This window comes from Salarias fasciatus, chromosome 20, assembly GCF_902148845.1.
Source record: "Salarias fasciatus chromosome 20, fSalaFa1.1, whole genome shotgun sequence".
In the NCBI taxonomy this organism is placed as follows: domain Eukaryota; kingdom Metazoa; phylum Chordata; class Actinopteri; order Blenniiformes; family Blenniidae; genus Salarias; species Salarias fasciatus.
In genome coordinates, this window is record NC_043764.1 from 18495448 (window position 1) to 18512766 (window position 17319).

The following is a 17319-nucleotide window of genomic DNA, read 5'->3' on the forward strand; positions in this document are numbered from 1 at the left end:
GGTTAAGGGACAAGGGATGGAAATCATGTGTATGTGAGTTCCTGCACATGTGGATGTTTGAGGGAATGAAAGGGCTGATAATTTGGCAAAAAAAGTTTTGAGCAAAGGAAATATTGATGCTGTCACCAGATTAACAATATCACAGTCAAAATCTATAGTATGGATGGAAATAAAAAGTGGCAGCTGAAATGGGATAAAGAGACAAGAGAAAGACTTGTTTTGTCAAATCTTTACAGTATTCAGAATGAGGTAGGAAGTATGAGGAGTGGAGTTGGGAGAGAAGAAGAAACAATTTTCACAAGATTAAGAATTGGGCATAAGCACGCAAACAGAACAAGACACTCAGTGAAAGAGAAGAGAAAGAGAAAGAAACATCAAACAGGACTTTGTGATTTGTGCCGACAACCTGAAACAGTAGAACAGGTGTTGGTGAACTGCAGGGAATTTGGGAGCGATAGAAGAAATGTGATTGCAGGATAAAGGAGAGAAGGAATAGAAGGAGGAGGAGTGAATGAAAGATAGAACTGGGCAGAGAGGACATTTGACTAGCTTTCTAAAAGCAATGACCTTGATAGGGAAATATAAAATGATGGAGAAGAATATAAGTAGTAGAGAAAGCTGCAGCGGGGGCATCAGCAGCGTTGTATTTCTAATTGTTTTCTTTTATCTTTGTGTTTTATGTATGTTTATTGAAATATACATTTCAAAAATGTAATGTAGTTAACATGTGATGTTTTGCTGAATTGAAAATAAAAGATTTAAAAAAAAGAGCATCAGCAGCGGAAGAATAAGAGGAAGTGACGTAACAGGAAATGACAAATATACACAACAAAGATGGCGGCCCCCAGCGAGGCAACAGTGAATGATGTGCACGTGGGGAAAAAAAAGAAGGTAAATGAGAATAAATAAATATTTTTCACCCGGTAAATCAAGCAATCAATATCGCAAGTTAGAACGAGACCTGAAGTATGTCCAGACAAAATGACGATAAGTCACGTACATGTATCTGTTGTTAACACTGGAAGCTAACTTTAGCAGCGCTGATGTGAGCGAGCTGGGTTCGCTTCCACTGGTTAAACAAAAATTTCAGGTGAAAATATTTTAATATGGATCTCTTCATGCACTGTTGCTTCTCTATCCCAGCCCCCAGCTCGATACTGGCAGGAGCCACAGGCGGATGATGGAAGCAAAGACGGCGACAAGAAACACGATGAGCGTACTGAACAAACTCTGGAACAAAAAACAAAAGCTGTCAAGAGAAAGCGAAGAGGACGTGAAAAAAGAGGAAAAAAATTCATATCTGGGGTGAGATTTTGTTGGTTTGACTCAATCATTCGTTGTGTTTTGCATTCATTTGTCAATGAACTGCACTGAAACCAATTATAGTACACAATCATATTTAAGCTGTTTTCTGTGTATTTATATTGGTGTTGCACAGCAGTTTGCATTTTCTTCCTGTGCATGTGTATGTGGTTTTCTTGTCCCACGCTTTAAATTGTGTGTGTTGTTATCAAGTATTAGCTCGTGGTCTACTCACCTTCAGTGTGTGTGATGCTTCCAGCCCTCCTCTGTCATTTCATAAGTTTGAACGGAAGTTCTTGATTGTGCAGTTGTTTGAGTTGTAACTCTTAACATTAAATTGTTGTCAAACCATGTTGGATTAGATTGGTTGAAGATGAACTTACTATCCTAAAGTATTACATTTGTTCTTAAATACCTAGCATTGGTCAATATTTCAGAATTCAGTTTGTCATCACAGAGAACTGAACTTGTTTACTAATATCTACATAACTAATATCGGTCCAAGTAAAGTAGCATGTTTCAAGCAAATTCTGTTTTCTTAATTGTCGCAATTCTATTGCAGTACTTTATTACTCATCCACATGCTCATGTTCATGTCAGGGGGAGTTAGCTTCACCGGTGGTCCCCAACCTTTTGTCTCTCTCTCAAAGTAAAAAATACTGAAATAGGTAACATATGTCAAACAGTATACAGAATAAGTGAATATTGTTTAAACACTGTACTGCCATTATCTTTTTACCGTAAACTTGAAGCTCTAATTCTTTTTAAAACAAATACGTTCTCACAGAAAGCCAGTATTCTGATGGTCGAAAGGCAGCAACAACATCAAGTTACACATGACTTATATTCTAGATGAAAGTTCCAGCCTAAAATTATACCTGTGTACCATATGTAGCTAAGGGGGCTTTCATAGTGTCTGGCCTGCATCATCTTGTTAAATCGTTCTAATTAATCTTTCTCCTCTCATAGAAAACTGACCCTTTCCCTGGCCCAGCTCCTGTTCCAGTGGACAGAGTACAGAAGTTCAAGAGAAAAGATAAAATTGAAAAGGTAGGAAATGACACTCTCCTATTGAGCTGCCATCACTGGTAACTCTTCATTATTTACGTCTTTGCTCTCCCTGTTTCAGCCTCACTTCAAACAGTACAAGCTGAACGACCTCATAGTTCATTCAGAGGAAGCTTCTGAGCTCGCCCAGAAACAAGCGGCCCGGTTTGACCTTCTGCTCCCTGAGGATGCTGGGTAATTGCTTTTGGGCTGCTCTGTGTCTCAGTTGTGTGTTGAGCAGTAATATAGTATTGAAAGATGTCCCGTTAAGCCCTGTTTCTCTCCTCATCCCAGGTTTCTAGAAGGAGATGAAGGCGAGGACACATGCACAGTCTCACAGCAGGACATTGCAGAGGCTGTGGATATAACATCTGCTACAAAGGTACAGAAAAGAAACCAAAGTTTTATAATTTAATACTATCAGTTGATGAAGTACTGAAAAACCAAACAAGAAAAAGATAAAGCTTGCTATTTAATATATTGTGAATGAACTTGCTGCAGTCGTTATCAGTTCATCACCAAACTGGAAATCTGACTGATTATTGAAGACCACGGGCATAGAAAACCTCATTTCTTCAGTACAACAATAGAAGGCAAAGGAGTGCAAGGTGCCAACCCTTAGGTGCCAAATTGAACGACATAGAGGCAATGATGTGTTAAAATATTGCTCGTTTACTTTCTACTGGTTGCCTGAAGCTCTGAACAATAAACATTAACAGTCTTCAGACAGACTTGCATGAGCAGAATATGAATTTAGCCCTCTAACGAACAACTGGTAGCTGTGTTTATCATTTGATACTGAAAAGGGTAGTTTAAATGAAAAATAGTTTAAAAAAACAGGAGCAGTGTGTGACTGGGTGTTTGTTGTTCTTGAGGGGTTTTCCTTTGCAAAAGAAATGTTTTTGGTATTTTTTGTTCCAATACTTAAAACAAAATCAAAGTACAATGTGGTGTGATGTGTTAAATATGACAATATGATATTTATTATTTTTCCCCCCCCCCAGTATTTCAATCTGAAACTACCCCAGTTTGGACCATATCGAGTGGATTACAGTAAAAATGGACGGTCAGTACTCAAGTCTGTGAAACAGTAAAATATGTGTGTGACAGAATTTTCACGCCAGAGATCTTCTTCCCTCTTCTGTGACTGTGGGAATCACTAGTATGATGGGTTTTTTTTTTTTTTTATCGGACACAACTCGTTCTTTGTTTCAGGCATCTGCTCCTCGGTGGGCGGAGGGGCCACGTGGCCTGCATAGACTGGCAGTCCAAGCAGCTGATGTGCGAAATAAACGTGATGGAGTCTGTCAATGATGTGAAGTACGTTGTGTGTCTGTGCTGCACCACACCGTTCTCATTGCTGTTCATGTTTTGCCGTCATTCAAAGACTGAAGCAACATTCTGCCTCTGTGTAGGTGGCTTCATAGCGAGGCAATGTACGCAGTGGCTCAGAAGAAATGGCTGTACATCTACGACTCCAACGGAATTGAGCTTCACTGCATCCGTAAATTCAACGACGTCCTTCGTATGCAGTTCCTGCCCTACCACTTCTTGTTAGCTACAGCCGTGAGTTTTCATGTTTTTTGTTGTTTTGTTTGTTTTTAATGCCGTATCACATCGGGGCCTTTTGTATTTTCATCAGTGTTTCTTCTGCAACGTTTCATTAGATTAGCTCAGGGTCGCAGGGAAGCCATGGTTCCCCCCACACAGCTTAGCAGTCCATCACAGGGCAAACACACACACAGAAATACAACCACACACATTTACATTCACGCCCATGGAGAATGTGGAGATCCCAGTTATCCTTAAATGCAGGTTTTTTGGAAGTAATCTAAAAACTACTTGGAAGAAAAAAACAACTCCTGGTTGCACAGGGAGAATGTGCAAATTCCACACAGAAAGGCCTCCAAGCCGAGGCTTGGACTGGGGAAATAGTAGCGTGAGACTAGAGTGCTAACTTCTGCGCCACAGTGCTTCCCAAATTCACATGAATGGACTAAATACAAACTTTAGAGAACCAAATAAGAAAAAGAAAGAATTTGATATCAAGGTGATATCAGGATCAAAGCAGTTTAGAGGGAATGTTTTTGCATTGGTGGTGTTAAAAAGTTGTGACGGCTGCCTTTATACTGCAGAGCAGTTGTACATTTTTTTATTTGAACCAAATACGACGAGTGTGAACAGGCTGACCATTTCGAATATGTTTTTGCACACAGGGTAAAACCTGAAGACTGAAGGAAAACGGATTTAAAACAATACAGCAGAAGTTATATTCAGCGCTTTTAAAACTGTCTCCAGCTTTATTAACCGTATCGTTTTCTTGACGTTGTTCTCAGAGCGCCACGGGTTTTCTGCAGTACCTGGACGTGTCTGTGGGTAAGGAGGTGACGGCAATCTGCACAAAGACTGGCCGCCTTGACGTGATGTGCCAGAACCCCCACAATGCCATCATCCACCTGGGCCACCCCAACGGCACCGTGACCCTCTGGTCTCCCAACCAGAAAGAGGCGCTCGTCAAGATGCTCTGCCACCAAGGCGGCGTGCGCTCAGTCGCCGTGGACAAGACGGGCACGTGAGTCACTTCATGTCTGTGTCGAGTTTGGGGGATTTTTTTTTTTTTATTACAACCAGTAAATTGACGCTGCTGGGCGAGCCGCTCTTCCCGACTCATCGCATGACGTAGAGTCCTGGTCAATCAGTGGCCGCTGTCTGCCGACGTCACGTTTTCGGTTCGACTCGGCTCTCCTGGAAATGCAGCAGAGTGGGTTCTAAAAAAGTCCCTCAAGTGTTCCTAAAGTCTGGAATGCTCTGGCACATATAAATCATCACATCAAGCCCTCAAGCCTTTCTGAGGGCAAGTGCATGAGAGACATGCTTTATTATGAACAAAAAAAAAAAAAGTATATATTTCAATGAAATCACTGAGTGGTCCAGTGCATTACAGCTGGATTGTTGACAGGAATGTGTAAATAATCTAAGAGGCCAAAAATGTATGTTAGGTCTTTGTTTCTCACTCAGTTTTTTTTTTTTTTCAAGCTTTATGAGGACATCACCATCAGATTGGGGTGTGCTGCTGAAGCAGATACATTTCCAACACTGCTGCTCTATAGTGTCTGCACCACCATGAGGCCGCTGCGAGAAATTTCAATGCTGAACCCTCAACTCCGCCCTCTGTAAAACCAGCAGATGGCAGTAACGTCCTGTTTTCACACAAACACGTGCAAATGATTTCACCAGAGCTGAGGTCCAACTCTACCCTCAGAGGGGGGAGTATAGAAACCAAAGAACATCACTAAAGTTCAACTTTTGTTTTGGTTCTCATTACTGCAGGAAGCTTTTTCGATTCTTCCAGGCAGTCCCTCACTGTTCCTGTACAACTTTCATCACATGAGGCCACCTCACCAACCATCAAATATTCAACTTAAAGACAAACTATTTGACTTGAGTTTGTTGAAATATTAACTACCTTCTAAATGGTAAAAGTTGTGTCACTCTTTCATTTGTAACATGAAAAGAATAGGAATAAAGTCTGTCTGGTTTCACTGCAAAAAATCAGCCAGTGTTTACATCAGCGAGTGTGAGATGTACTGAAATTCATAACAGCCGCAGTCATGAATGCCGCGCAGCTCATTTATTGGCTGCATGCCATGGAAAACAGCAGCAGATGTTGAGCTGAGGGAAAAGGCCCTGCGATGTTTTCCAGATGTTTGAACAGAGGCTGTTTGTCAGTGGTACGAAGCGTGTTAGAAAAGTGTGCAGCTTTATCTCCTCCTGCCTCCTGGCACTTTTCACCCTGAAAACCTTTGAACGCATGTTCATGCTATCAGTGACTTGACTGAAACACTTGAGTAATCCAGCAAGCAGCAATCGCAGGAGGGGCTTCAGAGGGTAAAAAGTGGATTAATGTAAGAGGAAGATAAGTATATGTACTTTATTTTATGGTGTTACTGTTTACTGTTCAATTTGTGAAATGAGTGTGGGCAGTCCTGATCCTGGACAGTCCCACATGTTTCACATGTTTTCCTCTCTAAACATACTTGAATGTGCCGTCAGGAACCCTGACTGAGACATTCGTCTCGTGCTGGACTCCATACATAAAGTCCCTCTGTCGGTAATGATTGAAATGTTTCCTACAGCTCCCAATGAAATCTCCGTGGGTGTTATCGACATGTCTGACTGACTAAAAACACGGGCATGCAATTATTATGGGCATTCCAAAAATACTAAAAGCATTTCAAACATATACTCTGCATCAGTGATAAAGTGTGAAATGTTTTCTTATCTAACACTAATGGTGTCTCTTAAAGCTGTGGCTTAAAACACACAGGTCTGTATATTCTCACTATTTCTGGGATATTCACACATTTCTGAGTAAGCACTCTTCGAAGTCCAGGGGATTTTTTTTCTTTACAGTTTTAATAGCAACTTGAGAATATTAATAAACCACAAGACAGAATTTGAGGTCGCGTTATTGATTTTAATTGAGTGCCGTAATGCTGCATCATAATCCGCAAAACAATGTGGTCTTGAACTTAAAAACACACATCAAACGTGTGTGTGTGTGCGTGTGCGCGTGTGCGTGCGTGCGTGCGTGCGTGTCACTGCATAAACAGGTTCACTGATCCTCATTTCCTCTAACCCACATCAACTTCTGCTGAGAAGGCAATATGAAGATTGTGTCAAGATGATGTTTAGTTCTTTGTTTTGTTATGACTAATTTTATCAAACGTTTTATTCAGTTTTCCAACTGCAGTGGAAATTAAAACTACACATTTAAAACTTGGATGGTGGGATATTAACTCATATCAAGAAAATCTGACATATTTTGAGCTTAAATGCCATGACTGATTTCTTATTTCTTATTACAGCCACATCAATCTTTTTAATGTTTCTGGTGTCATCAGAATTACAATGCTGTCTTAGACCACTGTCACTTGTTACATGATAGTTTCTCATACATTGTAAAAAGATTTATACATTTACAATCATACGCAGCTTTGCAAAGACAAATTGTGTGATGAATTATTTCTGGGTGTTTTATTGATTTTATCCGAAATTTATTCCTCACACTTAAACTGGCTGACTTCAAAGCAGATTCATTTGGTGTAACTGTGTGACAGCAACCCAAAATTAACCTCAGTGTCTGCAGACCCAAAAGAGGGGGGGAAAAAATGTTTTCAAACCCAGAAGCATGACAACTCCACGCCACAGCACTTATTAACAGGCACCTGATGAGTCCAGGGATATTATGGGAGAGGCGTTGCAGGCATATATGCTTGTGTTCAGGTGTGTACAGGCGATGCATATGTGCATTTCCTTGGAGTTGATTGTTACCCCCTGGTTAATGTTTGACTCTGTTCTTTGTGAGTGCATAGAAGTCGTGTAATGAGTAACATACGGTTGTTTCAGCTGCCGCCTGGTAAACTTCTGTCATCTGTGGACAGGTATTTCTCTGACTGCAATTTTCTTTACAACCTGGAATATTTATCACAGGAGCTGAAAAGTCTAGAATTCAGCCTTCCTGTGAATTAATAAACTACTGTTTACTTTTATAACCAGTGTTTGTTTGATAACCATATTACATGAAGTGGGTCAACCTCTGGCCCCTGTGAAAGGGTTTTCCAGCCAAGGCTGACAACAGCATTCCGCAGTTTCTCTGCATTTCCTGGTTTTGCCACAGAAAGGTTTTCTGGGAATTGAGCTTCCTCCTCCATAACTTTAATTTTGAGGGTCTGAACAGAGATGCTGCTCATGTTTGGGGCTGTTGTCTCGTTGAAACTTTCTTTGCGACGGCATGTCCTCTTTAGCATAAATTGTTCTGTGATCCCTGGTTTGCAATAAATAGGCCCGACACCATAGTTAGAGAAACATCCCTGGATTGTGATGCTTCCGCCACCATGCCTGACTGTGTACTGTTGAGCATGAATCTGAAGTGACTGAGCACCCACACCACTGCTTTAGCAGTCACCATAGAGATTAGAACACGCCCTTCCCTGTCAAATCTAATAAACAGATTGATTTCATCAGTGGCATCCACAGATCCATTCGCCCGTCTGTTGGACTGTCTGTTCTCTGTTACGATTCTCGTGCCGCTGCAGACTTCTGTCAGGCCTCGTTCACATGAAAACATTTCACGCATCGTTTTTGCAGTCTCGTTTCAGAAAAGCGTCGCATTGACACGGCAAAGGCAGAGACACTGAAAGCCGTGTAGTTAGCATGCCAGCCCATGAGGGAGCGTCGTTTTGGTGATGAAACCACAAACAAAAAGAACAATAGAGTACCCGACATTCGTATGGACAGATATCTTCTTAATGTTAATGTTGGCATACAGCAGGTACGGGGTTCTCTCCTCTCGAGTGGAGCAGCTCTGTGTGAAGGTGGAGGCCTTGGTGACGTGGTTGAAGTCACCTGCAAGAACAGTGAAGGTGCTGGGGTGCTGGGTCAGTAGCCGGGCCTTTGTCCAGGGGACTATGTCGCAGGCGGACGAGGGATTAGCAGAGGGGAGGAACATAAACTGTCAATAGAAAAAAAACCCTTTATTAATCCCAGAATTACATTCTTTAATTGTTGCTCAGATTATCAGGTGCTGACTCATCACTGTCAGACCGTCACTGATTAAATGTTCAAAAGGCTGGATCGTCACTGGAACCTGATAAGTTGATTGACAGGTTTTCATGTAATCCGCTGCACTCCATGTCACTCGGGACACATAAACTGTTTGAAGGTATGAGTCTATGATTTACTCACCCCCATGTGCCCTAATTCATCTTGAGCAGCACAAAATCACTGAAATTGGAGGGTAGAACGGTGTACCCACCTGGTGAAATAAAGGACAGTCATAAAGTTCCCCCCTTCCTCAGCAGCATGTCCTCCTGTGTGACGTAGCTCTGTGCCTGAAAACGTCTTTTGGAAAAACTCTTAACCGTAAACTTAAGTTATTCTTGTTAAATAAGTTTCAAGACACCATTCTCTATTTTTTACATGCTGTGAGAATTCCCCATGAGTCACCGCACACACCCTGAAAAACTGCTTTCCACTTTAATTGGGGCCTCTACGCACTCCACAGCAGCAGATCGTGTTGACTGATCGGCCCAGGCGTCCTCCCGTCGTTACCCAGCATCAATGTGACACCGTTAACTAGCAGAGTAGTTTGCACACACACTCTGACTGCACCAGCACTTGAAAAACACAAACGGAGATCCCATGTTGGGTTTATCAATGAAAGGCCGGCACAAAGACCAGGATGAAGCAATCAGTGTCTCCTTTATCATAAACCATTCATGGGCAGCTCATCATCATCATCATTACCAGCCAGAGACAAAAGCACAGGTTAACTTTGAACTTGTCCAAGTCTGGAATGAAGCTAATCATTTACCTATTCTTCTGGGAAATTCTTTTTACGGTTATTTATTTCCCCGTTGATCAGTGTCGACACTGAAACTTGGCACAGATAAAGCCGCTTGTCCCGCCAGCGCTCTGCTGTGCTTCAGAACACCAGAGTCACGGACACTGCGATCGCCTGGACGTCCCGGCATAAAACAGAGAAATAATGACCCCTGGTAGGATCGTTTTCCCTGACACGGACAAAAGCAGGCGGGGAAAGCTCAACGCCGTCGCCTCTGTAGAGATCCATCCACCACAGCAGCAGCCTCCTCCGCTCTTTTTTCTTTTTCGTTGCTGAAGCTCATTACAGTCTGTTCTGGAGCACAGTTTGGAAACTTGTCAAGGACAGTTAGGTCACACAGGTCATGAAAGTCAGTGACCAAAGATATGATTCATCTTCCTGTTCTCCAGTTTCTAAGTAGCTGGTGATTGTATTCAGGAACTAATTGAAAGACCTTCATTGCAGCCTCTTTACCTTCGGAGTACGGGTTTCCATCCTAAGCAGTAGGGGTGTTTAAAAAAATCGATTCGGTGATATATCGCGATATGACGTCACGGGATTCTCGCATCGATTCAAAATACGTCCATATCGATTTTTAATTATGTATTTACCCGGCAAATATCCATTGCGGTGTCTTTTTGTGTGCTGCACTTTTACTCCTGGCCACTAGTTGGCAGCACACCACACCAAGAGCTTTGCAGAGCCTCCAGTCCGCCAGAGGAAGAACGGCATCTCGCGAGAGCTCTCCCGGGTGGTTTCTTTACACTACCGTCTCGCGGTAACTGGATCACACGACAGTCTCCCGCGGCGGAGGAAGTGGGAGATGCTCCGAGGAATATTTATAAAGCCGGGATCTGGACGCACTTTGGCTTTTACAACCAGGACGGAGGGACAGATAAGAGCCACGCCATTTGTAAAATGTGCTTTGCAAAAGTCAAATACCGCGGAAATACCACCAACCCACATGCATTTGACCAGGATGTCCCCATGCAGGACACCCTGAGGGCTCTGGACAGCGGTGAGGGACAGACTGCGTCCCCCCAGGTGTGAGAAGGAGCGTTGCCTCCTCAGCAGGTCCTTCCTCCCTGCTGCCATCAGATTCTACAGCCAGCACTGCTCCAACCAGTCCAAACACACACCACACACTGTTCTAAATGACACTCCTGTGTATTTGTCTTTTCATGTCTCTCACATTTTTCTATAATATTGTACATATGTCTGTCCTATATGTATATTTAAATACTATGTAACTCATGTCTGTTATTAATATTATAGTTTACATATGTGTTCTGTCTTAAATGTATATTTAATTTATATTTGATTTATATTTGTTAGTGTATATCTTATTTCTTTATATCTGTCTGAAACTTATATTTAAATTATGTCATTTAGTTTGTATCTGTTATTTAATTATATTTATCCTAAATTTATAGTTAATTTTTCTATGTATGGTTGGACCTTGTAAATTCTCATATTTTGCATTTCTTTTCTGTTTCTTTCTTTTCTCTGTGCTGCTTAACAGTGCAATTTCCCCCTGTGGGACAAATAAAGGAATTTCAATTCAATTCAAGGTTTTACAATGATTGCACTTTATTTTCTCAAAACATGTTACATTATTGAAGGTGTATGTAGCTTTTATTTTCATTTACTGTTTAAATGAAAAAGTAGCCTGCAACTTGTTTGCTGTTAAATATAGTTGATGGGGAACTTCTGTTGCATTTGGGATAAATAAAATGTGTTTCATACAAGTTTTCTCATGAAGTACTACTAATTTACAAATTAATTGTTCCTAAAGTATCGCAATAATTGTCATGAACATTGGTATCGGGATATATCGGGATATATCGAATCGTGACCCATGAATCGTGATACGAATCGTATCGCCAGATACTAGGCGATACACACCACTACTAAGCAGGTAGCGAGAAGGCTTGCCGAGAGAACGCCCAGTTTGCATAAACTACAGCAACGCCGTGCGGTCTGAATCATATCTCTTCTTCGTACAACGAGGGATCTAACGACTTCCCCGAGGGAAGAGATCACAAAATCCTGAACACTTGCCACGATAAACACCTCATCCAAATGTTGCAAGAGACCCACTTAAAGTCACGCACCTAACTGCCCGAATTTCATAAAAGAATTATCTGTAAGGAAACATCAGAGCAAAATCTCTTGGCTCAGACTACAGCAGGGGCGGGTTTGAAAGAGGAGGCCTCCGTTCTTCTGCTGAGCTGATCATACACACGCATGCACGTACAGGCATGTGCGTGTATAAACTTAAATGACCTTTCAGATCAGCAAATGTACTTCAGTAAAGAATCATTTTTTGTCTTTTTTCCAGCTATTGGTTTTACTCTACTTACGCCTGTACTTCTAGTTAAGAATGTGCTTTTGTCACCTGTTTATTGGTCCATTGCCTTTTCAATAGAGGAAATGCACCAGAGGCATCTCAGCAGCAGTATGTGAGCCCATCAGTGTGCACACTGCACACACACACAACACCCTCGGGATCTCCCACACAGCTTGTTCCAGCAGGAACTTGGAGAATATGGCTGAGATTGTCAAACATTTTTCAGCTGGAAGAATTTTTTTTTTTAATTTCAGTTTATTTTGGTGATTAAAATGATAGGCAAATGGACTTAATCTACTCATACACAATCTAGTTTATCGCGCTTTCTTACTGCTGCATCTTTTCAAGAAGATGATTAAAAAAAAGGACAATAGCTATTGAACAGCTGTCCAAACAGGTTGAGCAATACGTTTAATCAAACCTTTCGGTAGTTTAGACACCATCTTCTCATTCTGGTGTTAAAGGAAGCTCTTTTTTTCAAAGTAAGAAGTGAAAGTAGGGTATATTTTTATAACAGTTTCTTAATGCGTCACAAGATGTCGTGACATTTCGAAGGCCCCGGGTTTCCTCCTGATGAAAACATTTCACTGTGTATTGTTTCTGCAGCAACTACTGGAGCGTAGTTTGTGACGATCTTCGTCTGTTTTGCAGATACATGGTGACATCGGGCATGGACAAAAAGATGAAGGTCTACGACGTGCGCTCCTTCAGACCCCTCAAGTCGTACTTTCTCCCCGCTGGAGCTTCCTGTTTGTCTTTGAGTCAGAGGGGGCTTCTGTCTGCTGCCACTGCAGACATTGTTCAGGTAAGAGTCACATTCAAACTGCAGCTGTCATGATTCATCAATCAAAAAGAATCGAGCACAGAGGAAGTGGTGATCTTGACAGTTAAGAGTTGTGGTTTTCTTTAAACGGAAGTGTCTGGGTTCAATTCTTTTCTTCAGTGGAAATTACAAGAAGTTCACACATAAAGAAAAAAAGAAGCAAAGAAATGTGACACTGACTCTCGTGAAGAGTTGCTCTGCAGGTCACCAGTGGCCTTGAACCCAGGCCGGGCCGCTCTGGGTGCAGTTTGCACGTTCTCAGCATGCACTTGTGGGTTTTTTCCTCCATGAAGTCCAATTTCCTCCCACAGTCCAGAGGCAGGCATGTGGAATTGATTGATGAATCTAAACTGCCCACTGCGGCTGTCTGTCTGCCTGTCTGTCTGTGTGTGTGTGATGGACTGGAGACTTGTCCTGGGTGTAAGCTAATTTTGCTCCTCGTCCCCAGAGATCGACCCTCATGCCCCTGAACAGGATTATGAAGTACCGGACCGGTACAGAAGACGATGTAGCCAGTCTGTTCATATCTAAAGGCTCAGCTTGACACTGAATACATGAGCGACCTGTTTTGGTTTCACGGTTACATATTTTCAGATCCCTGTCACTTTTATCTAGTGCTGGGCAACGATTAAATTTCTTAATCGTGATTAATTGCATAGTTTTTCTGCGATTAATCGCGATAAGCGCATTATGCACATAAAACAATAATGAATTCCAAAGTACTCTGTAATGATCATCCTGCCCCCAGTCAGGGACAGGGACCTTGTTTTTTTGCAAGAATTTTGCAAATAGCATAATTTAACAATAATAATTTTACAATTCATCCAATATGATTTATAGTAACTTAAAACATAAAATACCAAGTCTTTACCAAGATTGCTACCCCCAACGCACGCACGCACACACACACACACACACACACACACACACACACACACACACACACACACACCAGCAAGAGCAGAGCAGGGGAAAAACGAAGTTTGTTATGAGCACACGCTTCCTCAAACTTCATTCTATTTCTGAGCTTCAGAAAGAGAAGGCAGGATAAATTCAGTCAAGCCAAATTGTGCCTTGTTAAGACAGACGGTGTGTTGAAGGGAAATTTACTTTATTTTGCGTGTTTTCAGCGCCTGAAGACTGCCCAGCGGGCCGAAACGATCAGCCGGCAAAAGACGCGATTTAAGTTTCACTTTCGTTTTTGTGATATTTAATAATAATAATGCATTGGTTTTATATAGCGCTTTTCAGGACACTCAAAGACGCTTCACATTGCATTATTCATTCACACCATACTGGGTGGTGGTAAGCTGCTACTGTAGCCACAGCTGCCCTGGGGCAGACTGATGGAAGCGAGGCTGCCAATCTGGCGCCATCGGCTCCTCTGACCACCACCAACCATTCACTCTCACAACTTTCATACTAGGCAACGTGGGTGAAGTGTCTTGCCCAAGGACACAACGACAGTTTTACGCCTGCGGGAGCGGGGATCGAACCACCAACCTTCCGGTTATAAGACGACCTGCTCTACCAACTGAGCTACTGCCGTCCCAGCCCTCATTTGCGCTCCTCATTTCAGTTTGTGCCTTATACCTGCCTTTTCCTCATGATTTTTCTGATAATTCGGCTGAGTTCATTGTGGCAGTTAATGAGGAATGGACTGCAGATGTGTGTGCGTTTTTGACGCCCAGCTGGAGCACAATGTGTGTGTGTTGAGAGGGGGGGGCGTGAGGGGCGTTAACGCCTGATGAAAATATTTGTCGGCGTTAAAGAAGCAGTGCGTTAACGCATTAATAACGCGTTAACGTGCCCAGCCCTACTTTTGTCATTTAATCACTTCTCGTTAACGGAAAACAGTGAATTTCGTTCATTAAAAGTCTGAAGTTTTGACTTCTTTGATTCCTGACTTCACTTTAATGCAGGTGTGGGGAGCTGGCAGCCTGCAGCACACATGTGGCCCGCTCTCCATGGGCTAACGTGTTGAAATTAATTAACTCTTAAACAAGTAAGGGTCCTTTTCAAACCAGATATCAACTTGAAATGCTGCAGATGAGTTTGTCATGGGGTTAAACATCAGTTTTCTTCATGTGTGAAATTAGAAGTTGAGCATAACACTGTTACGTCTGCTAATCCTTCTAAAGGTCAGGGTTGTAGCTTTAAACTTCATGTGTCATGTCTCCTGTCATGTTTGCTTCATGCTGATAACATGCCCACAGGAGATAAGATTCAATGATTCACATGACACATGTTATATTTATTGCAGCACATTGCTGTGGCAGGTTATGTCTTATCTGTAGGAGGCACTGAGACTTTTTCTGTGCAGCACACTGCCTTGGAGATCCCGGCGTTGGCTCGACTACAACTTATTACCGTCAGCTGCTTGTTATCTGAGCCTGCAGTGCAGCGCCTCTGAAGCGCTGGAGTTCAGCACTACAGATCTCAGTACAATGCCTCGCCAGCGCAGCTCTTTGTCAGTTTACTGTACTCGTAGAACTTATGTGACAGCTTACAACTTAACTTTGCGGATGTTTAAGCAATATGTCGACTCACTACGTGGTTGCAGCTGTGACTGCAGCTCCAATCTTGGCATCCTCTGCTGGGCTTTTTTTTCTTCTTCTTCTTCTTCCCCTGACTGCAATAGCACAGACATGCCTGGTAGTGCAGCTGCATCCTGCAGTGCTTTACAGCATAATACAGTATCATATTACAGCACAGCCAGTCGTAACATCGTAACACGCTGAAGCCCCTGCAGTGTGTTATCCATTCATTTCAAGCCGAAAACACTTATTTACATGGTTCATTCCTGCTTCCCTGCATGTAAATGTGTATGTAAAACGCCGTCTCTGCAGGTGTACAGGGATGTGTGGAGCACTCCAGTGACCAAACCCTACATGGCTCACCGAGCTCAGGGCGCCGTTTGGGGGCTGCACTTCTGTCCCTTCGAGGATGTCCTTGGAGTTGGGCACGGACAAGGATTTAGCAGCATGCTCATACCAGGTCAGACTCAACTTCCCTTTCCATTTCAATGAGAAAGACCCAACTTACCAGTGCTGTATGTGTAATGTGTAAATCATGTGGTCATGAAATACAATGGCGGATCTGTGTAGGACTGCATTTTAATGGCATTTGGCTTTAAAGGAAGAACTGCACCAGTGTTTCTCTGAACGAGTTCAAAACGTTCTTCCTCCATTTCCATTCAACAGGCGCGGGTGAGCCCAACTTCGACGGCCTTGATGCAAATCCGTTCCGCAGCACCAAACAGAGGCAGGAGTGGGAGGTTAAAGCCTTGCTGGAAAAGGTCCAGCCAGAACTCATCAGCCTGGACCCCACAGAGCTGGGATACGTCGACCGCGCCACCCTCGAGCAGAGACATCAGGACAGGGTTCAAGCTCTGGTCAGAGTCCAAAAAGCACCGTCTCTTTAAGTTTTATTCAGGCTGCAAATCTACACAATTAGAATTCGCAGCAGGCTGACACCAAACTTAAAAACATAATTTATTCTCTTTCAGGGTTTTGACCCGCTTGCTAAAGAAAAGTTTGTTCCAAAGTTCAAGAAAAAAGGGCGCAGCACAGCTGGTGCTGTTGAGCGACGCAAGAAGAAAGTGGCTCATGAGGACCAGCGGGTGAGCAGTGCTTTAACGTTTGATGTAGTATTACTGTTTTTTTATTTTTTATTTTTTTTTTATCAGTTTTATCTGTAAATCTTTGACTGATCCGTCTCAAATTGCCGGTCTCTCAGGATGTCATCAGGAAGACGGTGGAGGAAAAGGTGAAGATGGAACAAGCGAAAAAGGCGATGGAGAAGAAAACGGCGGCTCGAGCTGACCAGAAATCTGCTCTGGACAGATTCAAGAAGTAGAAAAGTGGACGCCTTTGTGCAGCCGAAACCAGCGGCAGCCTGTGGGAGTGACCTTTGGCCTCCACATAAAGGTCCAGTGTGGGAAAAGAACAAAACCACTACAAATACTGGATGCAGTCAGAAAACGATATCCCACATTCTGGGGGACATCAGGTCATCTAATCAATATTGAATGCAGGACGCTGCCGGACTATTGAGCGTCTGCAGCCTGAAGCTCTTCCTGCCTTAATGCTGAACTAATGTGAGCTGCCACAGTGGACGGTACCGCCTGCAGAATTTCTACTTTCACTTTAGAAAGTGCTTGGCTTTTGGACAGAAGTTCAAACTGTGTCTGATGGTTTTTGTATAAATATGTTTCAAAAATAAACGTCATGATGCCGAGAGTCTTATTTCAGACTGTTATTCCTGTAATAAACACTTGATCTTGGAGTGATGTATCTGGTAGCTTCTGCAGGTTCTTGCTACTTTCAAATGAATTATTGTGACATTATTATACAATTAAACTAACTGGCTAAACACTGAGATGGCTGTTGCTGGTAAAGGGCTTTTTTGTCG

The 17319-nt window shown here is 42.6% G+C and overlaps 1 protein-coding gene across 1 annotated transcript; it reads left to right on the forward strand.

Moving 5' to 3' along the window:
* Window positions 1-807: 807 nt before the first annotated feature.
* On the forward strand, window positions 808-17258 carry wdr46 (WD repeat domain 46). Its single transcript, XM_030117870.1, has 14 exons — window positions 808-891; window positions 1144-1305; window positions 2272-2352; window positions 2432-2544; window positions 2644-2731; window positions 3354-3415; window positions 3565-3669; window positions 3765-3915; window positions 4686-4921; window positions 12735-12888; window positions 15756-15903; window positions 16110-16300; window positions 16415-16528; window positions 16645-17258. The coding sequence occupies exons 1-14, from the start codon at window positions 835-837 to the stop codon at window positions 16762-16764; spliced, it is 1782 nt and encodes a 593-aa protein (XP_029973730.1). The 5' UTR covers window positions 808-834; the 3' UTR covers window positions 16765-17258.
* Window positions 17259-17319: the final 61 nt, after the last annotated feature.

What these genes read in the sequence shown, in the direction of transcription:
- wdr46 (XM_030117870.1), top strand. Translation starts at nt 835, where the DNA reads ATGGCGGCCCCCAGCGAGGCAACAGTGAATGATGTGCACGTGGGGAAA. An exon ending in GAAAAAAATTCATATCTGGG is followed by an intron (nt 1,306 to 2,271) that starts GTGAGATTTTGT and finishes CTCCTCTCATAG; the next exon opens with AAAACTGACCCTTTCCCTGG. An exon ending in ATATAACATCTGCTACAAAG is followed by an intron (nt 2,732 to 3,353) that starts GTACAGAAAAGA and finishes CCCCCCCCCCAG; the next exon opens with TATTTCAATCTGAAACTACC.